The sequence below is a fragment of the Rhododendron vialii genome, chromosome 7a (assembly GCF_030253575.1).
Source record: "Rhododendron vialii isolate Sample 1 chromosome 7a, ASM3025357v1".
NCBI classification, from domain to species: domain Eukaryota; kingdom Viridiplantae; phylum Streptophyta; class Magnoliopsida; order Ericales; family Ericaceae; genus Rhododendron; species Rhododendron vialii.
In genome coordinates this window covers 5,487,164-5,509,483 of record NC_080563.1, presented here as the reverse complement: position 1 = coordinate 5,509,483, position 22,320 = coordinate 5,487,164, and the positions used below count along the sequence as shown (strand labels likewise).

Genomic DNA, 22,320 nt, shown 5'->3' with positions numbered 1-22,320 from the left:
GGGTTGAATAGGGCCTTCTCCGAATTCAATGGGCCACCACACCATTCGGTCGGTTAATTCCTTTCTTAAATTTTGGTCTTAGGGCTCATTCTTCTCAACTACGAGTATTTTTCTCGTTTTCCGTTTTGTGTGTTTTGTTCGTATTTTCTAAATTTTTGTTAGATTCAGATGGTATTTTTTGAATTAATCGTCCGTCCCGGCAAGAAGAGTCTAAAAAGTAAAAAATTATGACCAAATGAAAAAAATAATCACTAAAGACCGGAAGAAATACAGAACGGATGTCTTTTTTGTCTAAAGTGTCGTCTTAATCTGAACTTGTTTCTACATAGGTCTGTATTTTTATACTTTTTTGATTTTTCCCATTGAGACGAATAATCAATACTAAAAATTATAACGAAAAGCTAAACAACAAATTACGAAAAATAAATAATACCAAAAAAGTTATGGACATTAAAAGTTGACAAGAATGCAACCAAACTCTGCTAGTTATGGTCTAACTTAAAATTGAAACCAGTTAAACAAAAAAATAAACCAATTTAGAAAACAACTTCAAATGGGGGATCCGGATCCATTGTGAGGATTTATCTGTGAAGATTTTGTGAGAGTTTTGCTATAGGCTTTGACAACACAACAATAAGGAGATCTAATGGTCCACAACAGCATCCTTTATTTCTCAAGCAAAACGGCGCCGTTTTCACTTGATAAAAGTCTAACGTTTTCGCCTTCCGTTTTCTTCTTCCGTTTGCTTGATATTTTTTTTTTTTTTTTCTGGACCAGTTTTTTCTCTGTTATCTCAAACTTGAACATTATTAAAAAAAAGCTTAAGGTCTTGTTTGGATCAAAAACCAAGGTCTAGCTAGGATAAATAAGTCAATTAGCTTAAATTTTTTTCTTTTCTCAAACTTTTTTTCGCATTTTTTAGTTTCGTGTCCAATATTTGTGGACTATTAAATCTTCTTGACAAGGTATAAAATATGTAAAGAATCGCAATGGAAACTCATTTTTTTTTTTTAATAAAGATGGAAAAACTCAAAAGATTTGTCTTTTTGATTTATAATTGTCCTCATTCAAAAAAAATTATGTTTCAAACATAATTTTTTTCTTGTTCAATTCTTCTCGTTGAGATGAATATTTGTTTTGGTAAACTCAAATATTATAAAACAAACCAACTACGTACAACCATAAAAGGCATAACGACAAGAAAAACGTGAAAAAAAATTGCATAGCATAACATTTCAGAATGAAAGACCAAACTGGAACTGGGTGGAGACACTATATCGAGACAATTCCTCCAACCCAAAAATGGAGCTGTCTCTCCCTGTTATAGCTCAAAAGTTCAAGGGGAAAAAAAGGAAAAAGGAAACATTAGATTTTGAAAGAAGATAAAACTGTGTCTGGGAATGTAATAGAAGAAGAAAACGGCAGAACGAAACGTTAGATTTTTTTGCTGTGAAACAGCCCCGTTTTGCTTGAGAAATAAAAGAAGGCTATTGTGGACCATTAGATCTCCTTATTGGTGTGTTGTCAAGCCAACGGCAAAACCCTCACAAGATCCTCACAGGAAAAATCCTAACAAAGGATCCATATGAACATAGGGTCCAAAACTTGGGTCCCATCTCGCCTGTGCGAGTCATTCATCGTATAGGGACCACCGAGCAAATTATTAGGCACGGCAGCCTCTAATGAGAACGGATCGAGGGAGCTTCTCGTGACTTATTAGGCACGGCAGCCTCTGAAATATTGTCCCAATTCTTGTACATCACAAAAAAATAACCCCTTGCGCTAAAGTTATTCCCACCTCCGAATACCAAAACACACAGGCACACAAACAATATGTAGTAGAAGCTGGGGCACCTTCTTCCCGATTCACCGAGCGGGAAAAGTATTTGCTTCCAAAATACTTGAAGATACACAAAAATTGTCAAATGTAGTTTCTAAAAGCAGAGAGTTGCAACAAACACTGCAGCTCGCCCCGTAGTCTGACAGGTCAACAGAGTATCCATACATGCCCAAAGCAGATCAAACAGGAAGAGTAGTTTAGCCATGCACCTCATCCATGTAATGCGACAACACTAGTCACAAAAGATCTGTGGGTATTTCAACTACTTTGATTGGTACGAGTTCCTTTATACAACAATCTCCTCAAAATACCAACAATCTGCAGAACAAACGGGTAATCCTAATCAAGGATAATAGGAGTGCTTGAAGTCTCACCATTAACCCGTTCCTCCAATTCAGCTGGGAAGTCACCCCTAAGAATCTGAACTCTGAACCTGATGATATCGATGTTGGACTCCACGAGTTCAAATACGCAAGCATCCCCAATCTCCAGATCATTATCATGCACAAATGATTTCCATGTGCTGTCGAACTTTTTTTGATCTCCACATCCAAGATACATCATGCCCCAGTTCTTGCCGCAATAAGTCAGAACCACAGGGACACAACCGTCAGGCAGGGCCTGGCAAATTTTGCCTGGAAGAACCTGACAGGTCAAATAAAAGCTTCTATCAATTAGCAAAAATAATAAAGGTAACATACTATACATCCTAGGCACGAAATAAAAGGGTACTCCCTAATAGTATTCCTTATAATGAAAGTAGCGGCTTCCCATTTAAATGACACAACAAGTGCTTGCAAGGCATTTCATTACTTCTCCTAAATGGTTATGAACTTATTTCCTCACCCTGCCTCACATGTAGTGCCTGTCTAGATGCCTTTTGTTACTTTGTATAGAAGTACTTGTCAATTTTTTTTTTTTGGAAACAATAAGACATGATGGATACGTCCGAAATTTTTGAGCAAGACATTAACCATTGGGCTTTCGAAGGATTGAATCAAATGGAAAGAATCAACGGAGTATGTGACAATTTATCATCAAGTTCACCATATCAAGCAACTAGGACTCCCTGACACTAAATTTATAGAAATCCAAGTGGAGAAAAGTAATTACCAACTGATATCTAGGCTTGAGGTGACTTTTGCAAAGAACAACACTGAAATATGGCTTCCCTGAAAGCGGCCAAAATTCATCCTTTTTAAGTTCAGACTTTCCAGAGTTTGATGTGGGTGTGGCCTGCGGATTCTCCACCTGGTTATCTTCAACTTCATTGACCGGAATACCTGCCAATGGCTCCATCTAGAAATGGGATATAAAATAATCCCAAAGCTATTCTGGATGAATACCACGTAACTGCGAAAGCATGGAAAATGAGAAGCAATCCAATTCAAAATAGGCACACTCATCAATCACAATATTAGGAGCGGAAGGAAAAACTTAATCTGCTAATGTATACACGTTGAAGCTTGTAACAGTAGTACACCAGGAAATTCCTTTCTGCATTCTGCATATGGTTGAGGTAGTGGTTGCAAAGGAGATGACAACAGATAACCCTTTCCATTAGATAACTTGTACCTTCATCCAACGAACGAATTGTGGGAGGAGAGGTGATTTAGGGGAAAAGGAGAAATGGAGATGGGTCTTCATTTGGCGAGAGAGTCTCCGTGTAGGGAGAATGAGAATTGAGTCTCCAAAATGGAGACCCCAATTGGACGGGTTGGAGTGTCTTGAGTTTGGGTTCTCCAAAATGAAGATATGGAGATGGGTTAGTTGAGATTCTAAAATTAGAGTACACTAAACACTGTTTAAAAATTGTGTCATTAAGAATTGGGCATCAGATTTTCTATTGCATCTTATTATCTGGAACTCCCTCCAATAAGGAAAGATCAAAGTGCATCGTATATATGTGATTAGGCAGATTCTCCATATAAACAGCTAAGCAAGTACTATATCACAACACGATAGTTCTACTTACAGAGTTATTCCAAAACAATATCAATACAAGCTACCTTCACAAACATCATTCTACTTATTACAGGATTATTACAAACAATACCATAATGGATTATATAGGGCGAGTCGAGTTTCGCTCTGATCTTGATTGTTTTCTGCTCCAATTTTTTGCCTGTACTTTGGCAACCTTTCTGCTTCTATTTGCCAAATTCTGTCTCCTTTCTAATTCCTATTACGGTCAATCCTACACTTGAATTTCATGGACCGATCATACACGAGTCTATTTTAACTTCGAGGGTATTCGAAATATTCAATCCCGAATTTATAGTGGCAGGAAAAGTTCAATCCGGAAATACAAAGATTCAAAAAAAGGTTAAAACAAAAGTTTCACGAGCCTTCAAGGTTGTTCCAAAATAGTCCCTAACCATTACATTTTTTGCTTTAGGCTTTAAAAGTTGGAAAATCCTGATCAAAGCCCAATGGACAAAAAGCTCATCAATATTTGTGAAAGTGTATTGATATTTGTAAAAAATGCATTGAAACCCTCATTCACAGCAGGCTATTGTGCTTTAGTAGGTTCAGGCCATGTCTCGAGCTCGAACATATAATCTGAACCGTTCACTTGTAAACCTTGAAAACAGTAGCTCCGTAAAAAATGAATTCAGCCGGACATCGGAAACTCAGTAACCAAATCACGTTTCTATTCCAGTCCATGAACAGCCAATTCACTTTAAAAAAATGCACAGCAAAGTTATGTGATTCGATCGGTGCGCTACCAATGCCCAATCGTCTCGATTTTTTCTTTTGAAAGTCGTTGTTCACATTAATCTCTAAACAGTGAAAGATTCGGATCATGTTTTTTGGGTCCGGAACGAGGGCCATTATCCACTGCCTAGTGAACATTATCTTAGAAAATATAGAACATGTGCTCAAAGCCACCAACCGCATCCGCTGCCACAATCAAAGTTCCTGAGTTGCATATCTTTATAGAGGATTAAGTACGTCGATGGGAAATCGCAACAAAAACACACAGCCCTAAAAATGCGCTTAATCCTACCCTCAGTAAACAAAGATCCAGGTGCACAACCATCCGAAGCCAGTCCTGAACTAAAGCTCGTGCTACGGCCGATTTAGGCCTCCGGAACCCTCGTACTTTTTTATATCTTATATTTTTGCTTTAAACCTCCGAAAATTCAAGGCCGGCTTTGGATCACCAAACACAACTTCTCGCATTATCATGGGTCCCACACACGCTTAACGCGTGGGACCCACGTGTATGTGAAGAATTGTGTTCGGATGATTGTGCGCATATCATTTTTTTTGCTCAGCAAATCTAACAGTGAAGTTGCAATTTCGCATATACTATATTGTTACTTATTTGCACGTGCATTGAGTTTGTCCCACATTCTAGAATTCGATCAAGGACGAGGAGGGAGACTCACCGAGTTGAGAAGAACAGGGTGAGATGCGAGATCCTTCGGTCTGAGCTGAGTGAAGAAGACACGAGTCTGTTCAGCTGTGGAGGAATGTCTGTTTGTATTTCTTTAACTTTTCAGCTGCCACTAAACCCTCCAGCTTTGCTGACTTGCTTTTCAGCTGCTGAAAACATTTATTAGTGCAAAAATATATTCACACAATAATTTAAACACAATGACTTATACAATCTCTCACATATACATACACGTGGAGCGTAAGTAGCAAGTGCAATTTTAATTGAGAAGCAGGATTCTTGGACCCACCCGAGATCCTCTATACCCAAATATTGGGGCAAGGGTTCCGACCAGTTAGACTCTCAACCAGTTCGGTCCAGTTTGGATCCATTGTAGGTCTTTTTTGGGCCCGTAACAATGATCGGAATCATTTTTAAGAGCTCATCGAGAGCATTGGCCACGCCAAAAATAACGTTAATCGGATATCGTTTGATATGATATCGAAATGCATTTTATCTTTGGATAATTGTGTCGAATGGGTTGTAATCCGCTGTTGAACACTTTTTTTCCCCAAACTTCAAAATTATATCAAACGATATCCGATCAACTTGATTTTTGGCATGACCAATATTCTCAATGAACTCTAAAAAATGAATGGTTTCAATTATTATTGCGGGCCAGGAAAAGGGCTTACGACAGGTCCAAACTAGACCGAATTGATTGGGAATTTAATTGGTTAGGACCCTTGTCCCAAAAATTGGTGGGACTATGAATTGTTAGATTGGGTGAGTTTTTTTAAAAGTAAAATGCACAGGTACAAATAAATTGGTGTGAGTCGTTCCAAGGTGTTTTGAAGTCGTTAAGGTGTTTTGAGTTGTTAGATTGTGCGAGTCTCTTTTAGTAAAAATACACCACTACAGAGAATATCTGTGCGGAAAATTTTGATTCCTCTACCAAGGAGTTGGTCCTTTGTTGGCTCATGTTTTTCCTAAATTTTCGGCATTTTTATTTGTTATTCTAAATTTTGGTTAAATTCACGTTTATTTTCTATATTATTCATTCGTCTCGACGAGATATGTCTAAAAATTATATATATATACACACCCGCACATACACACACACTAAAGACGGAAAAATACCATAAAGCTGTTTATCTTTTGTCTACAATGTCAAAGTTACGGAAAGACAAAAAATACTAGACAAAAAATTTAGGAAAAACTCACCCCAAGATCATTTTAATTTAGTAAATAATATTCATTAAGTAAAGTTGATGTACAAAATCTTTCTGATCAATATCTGATGGGAATGCATTTATATTTATGAAAATGGATTCGAGCATACTAGATCAAGCCCTCCAAATCCAATTTATATAACAATAAACACATTTTAGATCCGATATCGATCCAGTATTGATCCATATTTGGTTCATACTGTAATTATTTTTAGCATGATTAATGTTTTCAACGAACACTATCAAATGAACAATTTCGATCATTAAAGTGTACCTGAGGTGAACCACCTAATGACCAATCGCGCGATGCGAAACTTAAAATGGGACTGCAAAGAAACTTGATCCATTATTTAATTAAGACTCCGTTTGTTTGGACATAAAATATTTTCTGATAAAATATTTTACCTATTTTCTGGTGTTTTGTTGTGTAAAAAATGAGGAAAACATTTTACATTTAAAATATTTTCCTTCAATTGGATGAAAATGACTTACACTTAAAATTTTCGCAAGTTATTTTCCGAGATGAACCCATTGCCTTCTACTGCAATTCTCACTACTCAATTTTCTCGATCGTCAATCCTGACTCACGTTCAATTCCAATAATCTCATATCTCTCCACCGTTTAAGCTCCTCATCTCTCTCTTTACATTATTTTTGTTGATTTCTGAAAATATTTTCAAGTGCCAACTAAACACTGAAAAATAAAAGTTTAAAGTTTGTTTTCTGAAAAAATATTTTACATAAAAAAAATTTTACATTATAAAACATTTTACATTGAAACAAATGGAGCTTATGTTTTCATTATTCTAATGACGTTCACACCTCTTTTTAGCATTGCAAGCAAGATATTTGAAGATCTTGAACTTGTTTTCCTCGATTTGGCGAGAGATTCCTCTTTTATAGGTTAATTAACAAAGGTTGTTACTTAAAACCAGACTAGAGCAGTACCCCTGCCCCGTGACCGAGAAAGATGGGCAAGAAAATTATACTAAACCATAGTTGGATCAAACGATTTAGAATGTGTTCCAGGTTTCACTTCTTAAAATATGATACTCCGAGTATGACTTTCTTTCAAAAGATAAATACCAACTCGGAATCCTAAAATCATAGTATATCGTAGTATATGTCATCGTATTGTAGGAGTTGCATACAAAAATGATAAGAAGTGCGATAAATATAAATTTTGAAAGGAGACGATACAAATCGTATTATACATATCCCGTATTGTAGGTCTTAACAACCATGCCGGACATTGACATGTCTAAAACCGTATGATGCGCATGAGTCTCACACGCTAGATGTAGAGCTTACTCACATGTGATGGTTTTCTAACACATCAGTGTCCAAGTTAGCTCTGATGCATCTGTGTTCATATCCTCTAGTCAAATATAGTACTAGTTTCTAAGCAGAGAGTACAACAAAAACTTCGGCTCCCCCACACTATGACAGGTGATCAAAGTATCCATACATGCCAAAAGCAGATCAAACAGGACGAGTGTTACACCTCATCCGTGTAACATGACAACACTGGTCTACAAAGTACGAAGATCTGTTCTTATTTCAACTACTTGATTGATACAAGTTCCTTCATACAACAATCTTCTCAAAAGACCAACAATCTGCAGAACGAACAGGTAATCCTAATCAAGGACAATAGGAGTGTATGAAGTCTCACCATTAACCCGCTCCTCCAATTCAGGTGGGAAGTCACCTCTGAGGATTTGAACTCTGAACCTTATGACATCGCTGCCGGACTCCATGAGTTCAAAAACACAAGCATCCCCAACCTTCAGATTATTATCACGAGCAAATGTTTTCCATCCAGAGTTGAGCTTTCCTTGCGAACGCTCTCCAAGATAAACCATGTCCCAGTTCTTGCCGCAACAACTCAGAATCAAAGGGACAGAACTGGAAGGCAGGGCCCGGCCAATTTTGACTGGAAGGGACTGACAGGTCAAATAAAAGCTTCGACTATCAATTAGCAAAACATTAAAGTAACATACTATCGAACCTGGGCGCGATAGAAGGGTACTGCCTAGTTGCTTGCCTTATAATTTAAGTAGTGGCTTCCCATTTAAATGACATAAAAAGTGCTTGCAAGGCATGTCATCACTTCTCCTAAATGGTTAATGAATTCCCTCACCCTGCCTCACATGTAGTGCCTGTCTAGATGCCTTTTGTATAGAAGTACTCGTCAATTTCTTTTAGGAAAAAAAAACAAAACTTCATGATGCATATGTCCAAAAAATTTGAGCATGACGTTAAGCAGTGGGTTTTAGTGCATTAAATCAAATAGGATGAATAAATGGAGTATGTGACAAGTTATGATCAAGGGCACCATATCAACCAACCAGGTCTCCCTGACATTAAATTCATAGAAATTCAAGTAGAGGAAAGTAATTACCAAATGACCATTGAGCTGACTCTGGGAAAGAACAATACTGAAGTATGGCTTCTCAGAAAGTGGCCAAAATTCATCTTCTTTAATTTCAGACTTTCTAGAGTTCGATATGGGTGAGGCCTGCGGATTCTCCATCTGGTTATTTTCAACTTCGTTGCTTGGAATACCTGCACCTTGCTCCGTCTAGAGAAGGTATAAAAAAAATCCGAAAGCTATTCTGGATGCATTTGACGTAAGCTGGAAAATGAGAAGCAATCCAATGTAAATAGGCACATTCATAAATAATGATAATGAGAGCAGAAGAAAAGGCTTAATCTGTACATGTAGATGTTCGTATTGTAGTCCACTTTGAAATGTACTCTATGCATTCTACATACTCACCCGGTCACCCCCCCTCTCCCCAACCTCCACCCACAAAAAAAGAAAAAGAAAAAAGAGTGGAGTTGGAGAACCAATCTGCCACAGAGGAGATGTCAACAGATATTCCTTTCAAATAGATAAGATGTTACTTTGTCCACTCAAGGAGTTTGGGGAGGAGAGTTCAACAGATATTGGGTAGATCAAAGCTAATGCAAGTACACATGGATACAAATGTCATTACTCAGTTGGAAACTGAAGTTGCCACAAAATGAAGAAAATTTCATAATTTCACATATTTGGTGCTGGTAATGGGCAATTGAGGTTAAATAGATAGAAATAATGCACGGCAGAACCTTGACTATGCCATTTTCACATTTAAAATGAGAAGCAAACAGTCTAAATTTTTAGACTATAACAAACTTTGTTTCAAAATTGTGTCCTTGAGATTACGCATCAGATTTTCTTTTGCATCTTATCTGAAACCCCATCCAGTAAGGAAGGAGCTCTCTGAAGCTCATCACACATATGTGTTTAGCCAAATGCTCTATATATGTAGCCGAACCAGTACTATCACAACACCATATTTCTCCTTACATAATTATTCGAAGCAGTTATTAAAGTTAAGCTACTTCCACAACATCATTCTATTTCTAGGATTGTTCCTTAACTTTGCTAATGTAAGATTCATGAATCTTGATTGTTTTCAGCTCCATTTTTTGCCTGTACTTCCGGAACCTTGCTGCTTCTATTTTTCCAATGCTTCCTATTCCGGTCAATCCTATCTATGAATATTATGAACCAGATCATACACGAGTCTATTTAGCTTTGAGGGTATTCAAAATATTCAATCCAGCAATAGAAAGGTAATGCAAATTAGAGAATTTTTCTTTAATGACGAACACAAATTAGAGAAGGAATGGGCATACAGTTTGAGGTATGTTGGTTTTTCCCTTTTCAGAACCAAAATAACGAAATCCCTGAGGCATACAGTTCGGCACTTAAATTGTGCCATGTTTTCACAAGCATGGTAATCGATATTTTAAGTTGCTTCATTTTATGAGAACATTTGTTTATAACTTTGCTGCTACAAAAACTACCCTAGTCATCAGAATTTTGTCTTTAGGCTTTAAATTTATAGTCATCACTGAACAGAAAAGATATTTGCTAAAAAATAGAGACCTGTGTGCAAAGCCTCCACATCTGCTGCTACAACCCAAAATTCCTGATTTGCAAATCTTTATGTAAGGCCTTTTGGCCCAACGACATCAGGAGTGCACTTAAGTGTCAGGAGTAAGAATGTCAGAAGTTCAACTTTAACAAAAACCGACTTTCGCCGTTGAAGCCAACATAAATCTTTATGTGTGTGGTCTTGTTCTACGGAAGTGGAAGTCGTCATCAAAGATATTCGCAGCGAAGTTGATCGGTTCAGAATTTGTGATTTTCTTTTCATTTGTAGATTGGCGAATGTAGTTGCACACACTTTGCCAACTTCAAGTTTGCGAGGTTGTGGTATCCGTACATGGGAAGCTATAGCTCTGATTGGTTAGTGGATCCTCCGTGGAACCATAATCGTTGCTTTAATGTCCTGCTCCTTTTTATCAATGGAAGTTTCATACCGCGCGCACACAAAAAAATAAAAATAAAGTCCATAGGAAATCGCGACAAAATAGAAACCTAAAAAATGCATTTAATCCTCCCAGCCTTAATAAATCCAAATAGTGAAGTTGAAATTTCACACTTTTTGCACACGCAGTGCGTTTCCCTAGCTCCTAGTACAGCTAATAAAAGGAAGAAGAGGGAGACTCACCGACATGAGTTGAGACTGAGATGCGAAATCGCCTTCTTATTTTCGGATTGAGATTGCCCTCGCCCTTCGGACTGAGTCATTTCACATGCCGACAGCCGACAGCGCACTGAGATCGCCGGGCCGCCGTCGCAGCCTCACAATTCTTACTCGACTCCAGAACTCACCGCGTCGGTCTCGGTCCAAGAACTCACCGCGTCGGTTTAGCAGCTGAGAAATACAAACAGAGGCTCTTGGACCGAGACCGACACGGCGACGTTCTGGAGTCGAGTAAGAATTGTGAGGCTGCGACGGCGGCCTGGCGATCTCAGTGCGCTGTCGGCATGTGAAATGACTCAGTCCGAAGGGCGAGGGCAATCTCAATCCGAAAATAAGAAGGCGATTTCACATCTCAGTCTCGACTCATGTCGGTGAGTCTCCCTCTTCTTCCTTTTATTAGCTGTACTAGGAGCTGGGGAAACGCACTGCGTGTGCAAAAAGTGTGAAATTTCAACTTCACTATTTGGATTTATTGAGGCTGGGAGGATTAAATGCATTTTTTAGGTTTCTATTTTGTCGCGATTTCCTGTGGACTTTATTTTTATTTTTATTTTTTTGTGTGCGCGCGGTATGAAACTTCCATTGATAAAAAGGAGCAGGACATTAAAGCAACGATTATGGTTCCACGGAGGATCCACTAACCAATCAGAGCTATAGCTTCCCATGTACGGATACCACAACCTCGCAAACCTGAAGTTGGCAAAGTGTGTGCAACTACATTCGCCAATCTACAAATGAAAAGAAAATCACAAATTCTGAACCAATCAACTTTGCTGCGAATATCTTCGATGACAACTTCCACTTCCGTAGAACAAGACCACACACATAAAGATTTATGTTTGCTTCAACGGCGAAAGTCGGTTTTTGTTAAAGTTGAACTCCTGACATTCGTACTCCTGACACCTAAGTGCACTCCACATGTCGTTGGGCCAAAAGGCCCTACATAAAGATTTGCAAATCAGGAATTTTGGGTTGTAGCAGCAGATGTGGAGGCACACAGCTCTCTATTTTTTCAGCAAATATCTTTTCTGTTCAGTGATGACTATAAATTTAAAGGCTAAAGACAAAATTCTGATGACTAGGGTAGTTTTTGTAGCAGCAAAGTTATAAACAAATGTTCTCATAAAATGAAGCAACTTAAAATATCGATTACCATGCTTGTGAAAACATGGCACAATTTAATCGCCGAACTGTATGCCTCAGTGATTTTGTTATTTTGGTTCTGAAAAGGGAAAAACCAACATACCTCAAACTGTATGCCCATTCCTTCTCTAATTTGTGTTCGTCATTAAAGAAAAATTCTCTAATTTGCATTACCTTTCTATTGCTGGATTGAATATTTTGAATACCCTCAAAGCTAAATAGACTCGTGTATGATCTGGTTCATAACATTCATAGATAGGATTGACTGGAATAGGAAGTAAAAAAGGGAAAGCATTGGAAAAATAGAAGCAGCAAGGTTCCGGAAGTACAGGCAAAAAATGGAGCTGAAAACAATCAAGATTCATGAATCTTACATTAGCAAAGTTAAGGAACAATCCTAGAAATAGAATGATGTTGTGGAAATAGCTTAAGTTTAATAATTGCTTCGAATAATTATATAAGGAGAAATATGGTGTTGTGATAGTACTGGTTCAGCTACATATATAGAGCATTTGGCTAAACACATATGTGTGATGAGCTTCAGAGAGCTCCTTCCTTACTGGATGGGGGTTTCAGATAAAATGCAAAAGAAAATCTGATGCCTAATCTCAAGGACACAATTTTGAAACAAAGTTTGTTATAGTCTAAAAATTTAGACTATTTGCTTCTCCTTTTAAATGTGAAAATGGCATAGTCAAGGTTCTGCCATGCATTATTTCTATCTATCCGCATCTATTTAACCTCAATTGCCATTACCAGCACCAAATATGTGAAATTATGAAATTTTCTTCATTTTGTGGCAACTTCAGTTTCCAACTGAGTAATGACATTTGTATCCATGTGTACTTGCATTAGCTTTGATCTACCCAATATCTGTTGAACTCTCCTCCCCGAAATCCTTTAGTGGACAAAGTAACATCTTATCTATTTGAAAGGAATATCTGTTGACATCTCCTCTGTGACCATTACCTAGGCTCGATTGGATGATGTATATGATGGGTGTATTACACAATACACCCGGATAAGGGTTGATGGGACTGATTTTACACCGTTTGGCATTCCTTTTTTCTCCTGTATTAGCTAATCCCCTGCTTCACTGATACACCACCAACAGCCATAAATTATTGCTACCCTCCCAGGTAGCAATAACTAATCCGGGTGTATACGCCTGATTTTTTACCGAAACACCCCTCCCCAACGGCTCTCTCTCTCTCTCTCTCTCTCTCTCTGCTAACAAAGACAACGAAGAAGAAGAAGAGCAGATCACACCACAAAAACACACAAAATATGTATGCATATGTAGAGAGAGAAACGTACCTGTCCAATTAGGGGTGAGTTCTGTACCGATCGGAAAGAGATAGACGATCGGAGGGAGTGGCGATAGATGGGAGTGACGATCGATGGGTGTAGCAGCAACTGCTGCTTTTTCTTCATCTTGTTTTGTCCGTCTCTCTCTCTGTAAAATCCGGGAAAGTGGGAGTCTGGGAGACGGTGTAAAAAGTAAAGAGGAGAGGTAAAAATACTTGTGCACATGTGGCTGAGTAGTTATCAGAAATCCTATTGGTACCGATGGGTACCATAGGGAAAATGTACCGACGGCCGCCGGACGGCCGTCTCCGGCCACCGGACGGCCGATCCGAGCCGTCCAAAAATTTTAAAAAATAAAATCGAGTGGGCCTACGCGAGAATCAATGGCATCCGAGGTGTGTAGGGTACTTGATCCGAGCACCCATTTTTCGTGTATATTTGTATATACGTGTATATACACGAAAAAGGGGTGCTCGGATCAAGTACTCTACACACCTCGGATGCCATTGATTCCCGCATAGGCCCACTCGGTTTTATTTTTTAAAATTTTTGGACGGCTCGGATCGGCCGTCCGGTGGCCGGAGACGGCCGTCCGGTGGCCGTCGGTACATTTTCCCTATGGTACCGTCGGTACCAATAGCACTACTCAGTAGTTATGCTCATGCTCCAGCCTCCAAGAGAGTGGAAAAAAAAAAAACAGAGTATGTGCCAAATTAAAACGGACACATAATTAAATCGTAAAAATTAATTAAAAAGTACTTAAAAATAAGTTTTAAACAAGTTTTAAACTTTTAAAATTATTACGATAATTAATTATTAGTAAACTAAATTATTATTACTTTATTATGATAAAGTAATTAATTTTTATTGAATTTTGCAATTATATATTTAATTTAATGAATTTTCTATTTTAATACTGCACAAGGGCAAAAAAGTCATTTGCCAGCTTTTTAAATCATACACCCTTCTTTATACCTCAAATTTATCCTCCATCCAAACCAAGTATTATTTTATCCCCTCTCCATAAATGTCACATCCAGGTGGACCCTCCCTTCTTAACTAATACCCGTTACTATCTTATCCCCTTTATAAATAATACACCCAAAATACATACGGCATCCAATCGGGCCCTTAATTTGGACCTCATGATAATATATGTGTAGTGGTGGAGTGGTCCGGAGGATCACGTCCACATGACGATGCTGTCCTGAGCTTTATCACATTATGTATAGTGGTAAAAGGATCTCGGACGCTGAATAATTTTTTGGTTCAATAATTAAAAGTGTTTACTTTGTATGTAAAATACTCGACAATATGTGAAAATCCAACACTAATTAACCATGTTATTGAGATACATTTTTATCTTTATAAAAATGGCTTCATCCATAGTTCCATACTAAACTAAACCCAATTTTTAATTATAAAGATAAATGCATACTAAATTAAAACCCATTTTTAAAAAAATTTGTACATGTATGGAAGCACAAAAAAATTATTTGATATTTACTCCTCATCGATCTATAGTTTAGCATTCAATGCAACAATTTTAGTAAGAGATATAGTTGGAATAGTTCGGTGATAAAAAAAAAATTCAAAAGAGATAGGAGATGAATATTTTTACAGTGACTTTGCTAAGATTACACTAAAAAAAGAGTAATTTCGTTAATGTAATCAATCCTACTTAATTCCTAATTCTAGTGCGCTGGAAGTAAAAAGTGTGTGCAAATAGCAGCTCCCAATGAGTTGCCTCTTACTTTTTTGACTCCACCGTACTGGACAATTGCCGTCTTTGTTCTATATTTCGAAATTTCACCAGTTGCGCTCAAACAAAGATCAAATATATTTTCGGTTGTTCTCTCTCTCTCTCTCTCTCTCTCTCATCCGAGCTTCGATTCCTGTAGAAAGAATAGCGAAATCTAATGGCGGCGAAGCAAATGGAAGAGATACAGAAGAAATTGGCGATGCTGAACTACCCGAGAGCCAATGCTCCCGCGCAGTCCCTTCTCTTCGCCGGCATGGAGCGTTACGCCCTTCTCGAATGGCTCTTCTTCAAGTATACCTCCCTCCCTCTCTCTTTCTCTCTAGAAACTTTCTCCGCCTAAAATTTGCACTCATTCTCGTTATCGTTGCCTGATTTGTAGGCTGTTAGGTGACAAGTCTCCATTCTCTCAGCAAAATCTGCAAGGGGACGGCATGGATCGGGACGAAGAGACCGCCCGTATCCAATGTAATTAGACGTATTCATTTTTAATTCGATTCATTTTTATTAAATTATATATGCATCAAATGCTGTACATTCATATGTGTCTGTGTGATTCATATTCGTTTTAAATTACGTGCACCATGACTAATCCATGGGACAAAATACCACCGTCCACTAACATGAAGCCGGATTAAAGCCGGGGCAAAGTCTCGTATGGAGTGGGTCCCACAAGAATTGATAGGACCTGAGAGAGGTTTTGAATACGAGACAGAGCACGCCCTATGTTCCAAACCTTAACTATCAGGCCAACCTATTAGGAGCTTATGCTGTGTATAGGAATTATGAGCTACTTACTTTAGACTATGTTTCTCCGTGAACGATCAGTAGGATCTGCAATCATGCATTTCAGTTAGGTTGTCTGATTAGGTGATTACTTAAGACTTTGTTCCTTCGTCCAGAATCTATGCACTCTTTGCCTTTAGGTATTGCGGGGACAACTTGGATTTATACTCTTTGGAGATGCATAACCATTAGCCTGAATCCTGATTATCTATGTTAAGTATTGTTGCTTTGTTTACCGTTTTAAGTAAATTTTATGAGTTCGTTACAGGAAGCACTTCTTTTTTTGTGTACAGATTTAGCTGAGATTGCAAAGTTTTTGGGTATCACCATGACTATCGAGATAGAAGCAATTCAAGTGAGTTGTCCTATTCTTTGTTAATTTGTCACTATGTTGGACTTGACTGACATCCGTGACTCCAAGTATACTTGTTTTGTTCAATGTGTAAGACATATTTTTGCTATTGCTCTTTTAGTTTTAGTTATGGCAAGCTACGTAACACTTAGCCTACATTTGGGGTCTTAATTTGTTTAAGAAGCACGGATAAAGACACGAGACACTACACGGACACCCAGATATGTTATTTCTCTAAAATGTAGGATATGGACATGTTGATGATACATTCGATCATATATATATCTAAGAATATTGTTATGTATATATGTTACTATGCATATACGTACCAAATTATCAAATGGATACGATACAATGAGTTATGAAGAATCTAGTTAACATGGGACTTAAGAAATCCTTACAAAATAAGAGACGGACATGGTTGAGAATCTTTAGAAATCCTTAACAAATTCCTATTGAATTCAATCTGATAAATTGTAAGCATTACTACTTTTCCTACATTGTATATCTTAGGGATATGTCAAAGTTCGATATATTGGATAGTGACATGTTAGCAAGTGTTGATCGCATATTTATTTCTTAGTCATAGACGCCAACGAAGTGTCGTACACGTTGCATAAAGAGTGTCAGACACGTATCCAGATTGAGGATTTTATTTTCTAATTATGCACACAAAAAAAGAGTATCAGACTTGTGTCCATTGTCCGAGGAGTGATGTGTTGGGCACAGACACGTCGCCTGCTTTCCGCCTTCTTTTAAGTATCTGTGCTTCTAGTAATTTGTTAAGAGTTATTCTCAAACTATGCTGAGGGCCGGCTCATCGGGCATCCAAAAAAATTCAAATTTTAGGGCACTCCAAAATTATTTGTAAATTAGTATATATATTATTTGTTCATTTTATATCATAAATGTCTTTGCTAGCTCAGTGGTAGTGGTAAGTTGATTTTAGTCCGTGTGGAGTGTTTGAGTTCGAGTCTTATGGGCAGCTTTTTCTTTTGAAATGTTTTTTCCCCAAGTAGAATTCAAGCCAACCACTTTAGCCGTTGGTGACAAAGCAATTAACATGCATTATAAAGTCTAAAGTAGTAATATAAAGAAACATTTCTATCATTGTTGTTTAATTCTAAAAATACGTAGGGCACCATTCCACAATTTAGCCTTGGGTATCCAAATCCCTTGGGCCGGCCCTTACTATGCTTATGGTAGCAATCAACAATATCAAGTGGATATTCCCTTCTTAATTTCCATAAAAAGTGGATTTTTCTTCCCTTTTATGATTTCTTGCATAAATCTAAAGGCTTTTACGTCTAGTTAATTCACTAGTGAAAGCCTAATATAAATCAAACACTCCATGATCAAGATATCCCCACAAATTTCCTCTTGTATTTCTGAAGAAGAATACCCATTAGGCTTCATGCTATTTTATCTTCTTTCTTCTTGTTTAGTGCTCCCTTCCTTGAGTAGTTTAATTTACTTCGGTGAGTGGGGGGCATACCTTTTATTTCTAATTTTTTTTGGACCTTTTCTTTAGGTACTTTTACTTTGTATGCATTAGAATGATTGCACTAGATTCCTAGAAGCTACCTATCTCTTCTGCATGTGATCAAAATGTTTATTCATCCTGTTTTGGAAGTGTGGTTAAACTACACAAATTGTTGTGGTTTTATTCTTGTTCAACTTGCATGCTATGCTAATGTTGGACCTGCTTTGAGTTCTTATCCTCCACAATTTGGATCACATTCTTTCAAATATATGAGGTAGAAATGGAAGATAGGAAATCCGTAACTGTGCCTTGCAGATTAGGTTGAGCTTTCAAAACTTTCTGGTGTTTGGGAGATAACGACTGCTCAATGTTTTTGTTGCAGGGAAGAGGAAGCTACGAAGATCGAACTGAAATGCTTCAGGTTATTGTAGATCTTGTAGAGGCAAGCATCTATGCTGATAATCCTGAATGGAGGTAGTGATTATTTATTTATTGCTCTCTCTTTCTCTCTTGTCTCTTTTCTTGTGTGGTGGCATTTGTGAGATAAAATGCTAAGAGCCATACCATCCATACATAGTGTTTTGATCTCAGATTTCTGCTCCAAAAGGGCTCTTTTCCAAATCATATTAATGAATCCTTGTTTACTGTACATCTTACTATTGAGTATTGGCTTTTTCAGTGTTTAGTTTGGTTTCCTGTTGTACAACTTACCTGGTGGTTGTTGTTGTTCTTCCTCCCCTGAAGTGTTGATGAGCAGGTAACACGGGACATACAACTAATAGATGCCATCTCTGAAAGACAAGCTCAGATTTTTTCCGAAGAGTGCAAGTTGTTTCCTGCAGATGTGCAGATTCAATCGATATATCCATTGTAAGAATTTTTTTTTCCTTTTTCTGATTATTATGATCAGGGACTTCATCAATACTAAGCGGTATTACTTGCGAAATTTAGGTTCTCCACATCCTTTGGGGGTTTTAGGTTACCATTGATGGGCATCTGGTAGCTTCTATTTGTGTTAAAAACGGGTCAGTGGTCACTCATCCACTGAAGCTATTTAGTAGTGTAGTTGGTGGTACCTTAGATGTAGGGGTTAAGTGCAGTTTGTTTGCTGCAGGATTTTGTGCAAGTACAATATGTTGCCAGGGCTCATTTTATGTTCTAATGTTTACAGCTGGGCTGTTTGTTGGATTAGATGTAGCCTTGCACTTATAAATGTCCGGAGAACATAGTGATTTTGTATTGTGATCACTAATTCCTCCGGAAATGTTTGTCTCTTGAGGTTTGCTAGTATTGTTAGAAGACACATACAGAAAAACGGAAGTATGCAATAGATGTATCTATGTGAGTAGTTGACTTCAAATTGACCGAAACTAGCAAATTCGTGCTAAGCACAGTGTGACTCGTAGGAATCTTTTGGCAGGTAGCATCTTGGAAATTATGTCCACGTGGGTACAAGTATTGGGTGTTGGGGGTTGCATCCATGTTTTTTTAAGCAAACAAGAGAAAAATCACTTGTTTGAAAAGTGAAGCATAGAGATAATTGTATAAATTCTAAACAAATCTCTATGTTTTCTCAAATATCATTTTGGATGTAGAAGCTTAGAATCACACTAAATGTGTCTTGAATATGTCACCGGCTTCTCTAGATGTGTATGAGTATTAAGTACCCACACTAGACCTTCAAGTAAAATATGGATGTGCATGACATGAGTTTTTGAACATTCGCAGGCATGTCGAATTTGTATTCACTTCTAATTATGCATATGTAAGTATGTAACTCACAACCTGGGGCACGGGATGCTTAAGAACTACCCGTTCTCGACATCTTTACCCAGTACCCTTACCATAACCCCCTTGTAGCAGTTTTGCTCTTACGGTCTTACCTTAACATGTTTGCTGGTGTAGATTTTTCCCTTGCATGCAATACTCGCATAGATTCTTAACATTTGTTTTCACCAGATGTAGTGACCCTCTGTTCCGTTAATCGAAGTTCATTTGCAGGCCTGCCATTTCTGATTTGGAAAAACAGCTTGCAGAGCAGTCAAATAGATTCTTGAATCTGCAAGAGATGGTCGGTGACTTGGCATCAAAGGTTTGTGCCAAATCCTCAAGCTGTGATTTTGCTTGCCTATTATTCTTTTATCATTTCTATTTATGTATAACTGCAGTTAGTTTGTGTCTTGACTGGTTTCACCTTATTTCATATTCTCAGCAACCTTACCTGGAAGTGGTTATAGAAGTAAATAGCTTATCCAATGAGTGAATGTAATGATTTTCGGTTTCTAGACTAGGGTATGCAGTTGTATATTTTTTAATTTGAAAACTTTGATGTCTTGAAGCTTCTGCACATTTCATATCATAAACATAATTGCAATATCTTAGAAACTAATCTCTTTAAACCTTCTAGCCTTCTAGGACGGAGAGTCAAGTGTAAGGAGTGTTGACTAATAAGTTTGTAGTCTCCTATTTTATATAAGCCTTATCATTGTTGGCACCAGGGTTGTGTCTTGAGCTTCTTGCATGCCTTTTTCTTTTGGTAACGCCCAAACAAAAAGAATAAACCTTCGAAGATAGCTTTAAGATCTTAGAGTAGCCTCAGGAAAAGGATTTTTTTTGGAATTGAATATATTTTCATCTTAATGTACTCATCCTTTTGCTGAAAACTAATTTCAGAAGACCAGAATGTTTAAATCGGATAAACTAGTGACTAATCAGCAAACAGAGCACACCAAAGAATAGTAATGTTTAGATTATCCTTGTTGCAGATTTCTAATGGTTGTGATCAGTTTGTGTTCTAGTATATTTCTCTCTCTCCCTCTCCCTCTCTCTCTCTCTCTCTCTCTCTCTCAGTGTGGATGTGCTTGAAATAAGAAGCATCTGTTTAGTTGTCTTTCATTACTGATTCTTTTTGGTTTGTAGCATGCTTACAACCCAGATGAGGATTATGCGGAGGTAGAAGCAAAATTACGTGAGCATTTGGAATCGTTCTTAGAAACTGCAAGATCCTTCAATACGATTTACACCAAGGTGGTACTTGCTCTTGCCTTCATTTTATTGTTCAAAGCTTGTGCAACTTGGGGATTTTGCTACTCTCTTTTTGGTGCACAGATTTTGCTACTATCAGAGTTATGAATTGTAATCCTTCATACTTTCATGTCTCAATTAAATAACAAGCTGATGCTTGTCGGTAGCCGGTAGGCAGTAAGATGCATTGCCTGCCTTAGAAGTTTTACATGGGAATTGTGCTCAATCTTTTACTATAAGTTCCTGACACAACTTCTTTGCGAAAAAATTCCAATTTCATGTAGATTTTAACATGTACTTGATGCTTAAGAACCTTTGTTGGGGGACCTGTTTTTCTACAATGAACCATGTGATTCTGTGCATGAGCACATATGCTCATGTGGTGTGTGGGGTGCCAGAGTACTATTGGTGTGCACAGGCATGTAATCTTGTCTTATGCATATAAAACTACCATAATTTGGAAAGTTGATTTAATTTTTGCTACCACAGGAAATTCGACCATGGACACACATGATGGAGGTACCACAGCTTCATGGGTTTGGTCCAGCTGCTAATCGCTTGTTGGAGGCATACAAGATGCTTTTGAAGGTAACTCGGTAGTCAGTGCTAAATTCTTTCTAGTACTAGTTCCCCTTGCCAGCTAGGCAGTGCTCAAGTCTTAGAAGCTGAAACTGCTGTTTTAGCTCCTTGGAAGATTTGAACTCTGGTCCCGGTTTGGGATGTTTTCGTGTACACATTGGCATTGTCAACTCTTTCATGTTCAGCTTTTCCTGCAAATACGATCGTGATGGAGAAATTGCCATTATATCGTCATGCCCACTAGCTAAGTGCAAGTTGCAACTGATGCTGGTTTAAATTTCTGTGTTGCATTTTTCATCTATTCCATCACTTACGGAGGTTCACTCTTGTAGTTTCTGAAGAGAGTTCACTCAACATAAACTGAATTGTCGCGCTTTCAATTTACGATGCATCCTTATGGTTCTGCATGGTTTGCAGTTTCTAGGAAACTTGAGGAATCTTCGGGATGCACATGCAGCAGTGACGGTTGGTTCATCTGAAACAATTACTAGTGAGCCCTCTTCCGTTGCAAGAATAATCTCAGAGTGTGAGTCTGCATTAACCTTCTTGAATCGTGATCTTGGGATTCTATCTGCATCTATTGCTCGAGAGCAAGGCAAGGAAGTGAATCTCTGATGCAAATCTCAAACCAGCAGATAGAAATTACCCAAACCAAAACTCGCCTTATGGGAACCCATTGAAAATCAAAATGTATGCGGTTTGTCAATTGGTGATCGAGTGGATTGAGATCTCTACACTATCTTTTTGCTCTCTAGTTCATGAATTGTGTAATCTATCGTAATTAGAGCAATACAGTATGCATCTGAATTCAAAAACCAATTGGCTTTT

At 37.9% G+C, this 22,320-nt stretch overlaps 3 protein-coding genes and 1 long non-coding RNA gene across 9 annotated transcripts; 2 read left to right on the top strand and 2 right to left on the bottom strand.

The window, feature by feature from the left end:
- Nucleotides 1–2,059: 2,059 nt before the first annotated feature.
- Nucleotides 2,060–5,353, bottom strand: LOC131334215 (B3 domain-containing protein Os04g0386900-like). 3 transcript variants are annotated; one of them, XM_058369136.1, is made up of 3 exons: nt 5,236–5,353; nt 2,954–3,139; nt 2,060–2,485 (listed from the first exon to the last, which is right to left on the bottom strand). In XM_058369136.1, exons 2-3 carry the CDS (start codon nt 3,137–3,139, stop codon nt 2,180–2,182), a joined length of 492 nt encoding a protein of 163 aa, XP_058225119.1. In that variant the 5' UTR covers nt 5,236–5,353; the 3' UTR covers nt 2,060–2,179. The 3 variants fall into 3 exon arrangements, with proteins under 3 accessions (XP_058225119.1, XP_058225117.1, XP_058225118.1); XM_058369134.1 differs by having other exon boundaries at nt 2,954–3,193; nt 5,236–5,352; XM_058369135.1 differs by having other exon boundaries at nt 2,954–3,174; nt 5,236–5,334.
- A 2,514-nt stretch (nt 5,354–7,867) lies between these two features.
- On the bottom strand, nt 7,868–13,691 carry LOC131334213 (B3 domain-containing protein Os04g0386900-like). 4 transcript variants are annotated; one of them, XM_058369131.1, is made up of 3 exons: nt 13,519–13,691; nt 8,859–9,092; nt 7,868–8,400 (listed from the first exon to the last, which is right to left on the bottom strand). In XM_058369131.1, exons 2-3 carry the CDS (start codon nt 8,988–8,990, stop codon nt 8,095–8,097), a joined length of 438 nt encoding a protein of 145 aa, XP_058225114.1. In that variant the 5' UTR covers nt 8,991–9,092; nt 13,519–13,691; the 3' UTR covers nt 7,868–8,094. The 4 variants fall into 4 exon arrangements, with proteins under 4 accessions (XP_058225114.1, XP_058225115.1, XP_058225113.1 ...); XM_058369132.1 differs by lacking the exon at nt 13,519–13,691 and adding an exon at nt 11,023–11,203; XM_058369130.1 differs by lacking the exon at nt 13,519–13,691 and adding an exon at nt 11,023–11,203 and having other exon boundaries at nt 8,859–9,038.
- Nucleotides 11,226–12,356, top strand: LOC131334214 (uncharacterized). Its single transcript, XR_009202082.1, has 2 exons — nt 11,226–11,429; nt 11,652–12,356. It is a non-coding gene; the product is annotated as an uncharacterized LOC131334214 (long non-coding RNA).
- Nucleotides 13,692–15,202: 1,511 nt separating the features above from the next.
- On the top strand, nt 15,203–22,320 carry LOC131334212 (AUGMIN subunit 7-like). Its single transcript, XM_058369129.1, has 9 exons — nt 15,203–15,562; nt 15,651–15,736; nt 16,348–16,409; nt 18,272–18,363; nt 18,634–18,759; nt 19,891–19,981; nt 20,809–20,916; nt 21,403–21,501; nt 21,910–22,320. The coding sequence occupies exons 1-9, from the start codon at nt 15,429–15,431 to the stop codon at nt 22,105–22,107; spliced, it is 996 nt and encodes a 331-aa protein (XP_058225112.1). The 5' UTR covers nt 15,203–15,428; the 3' UTR covers nt 22,108–22,320.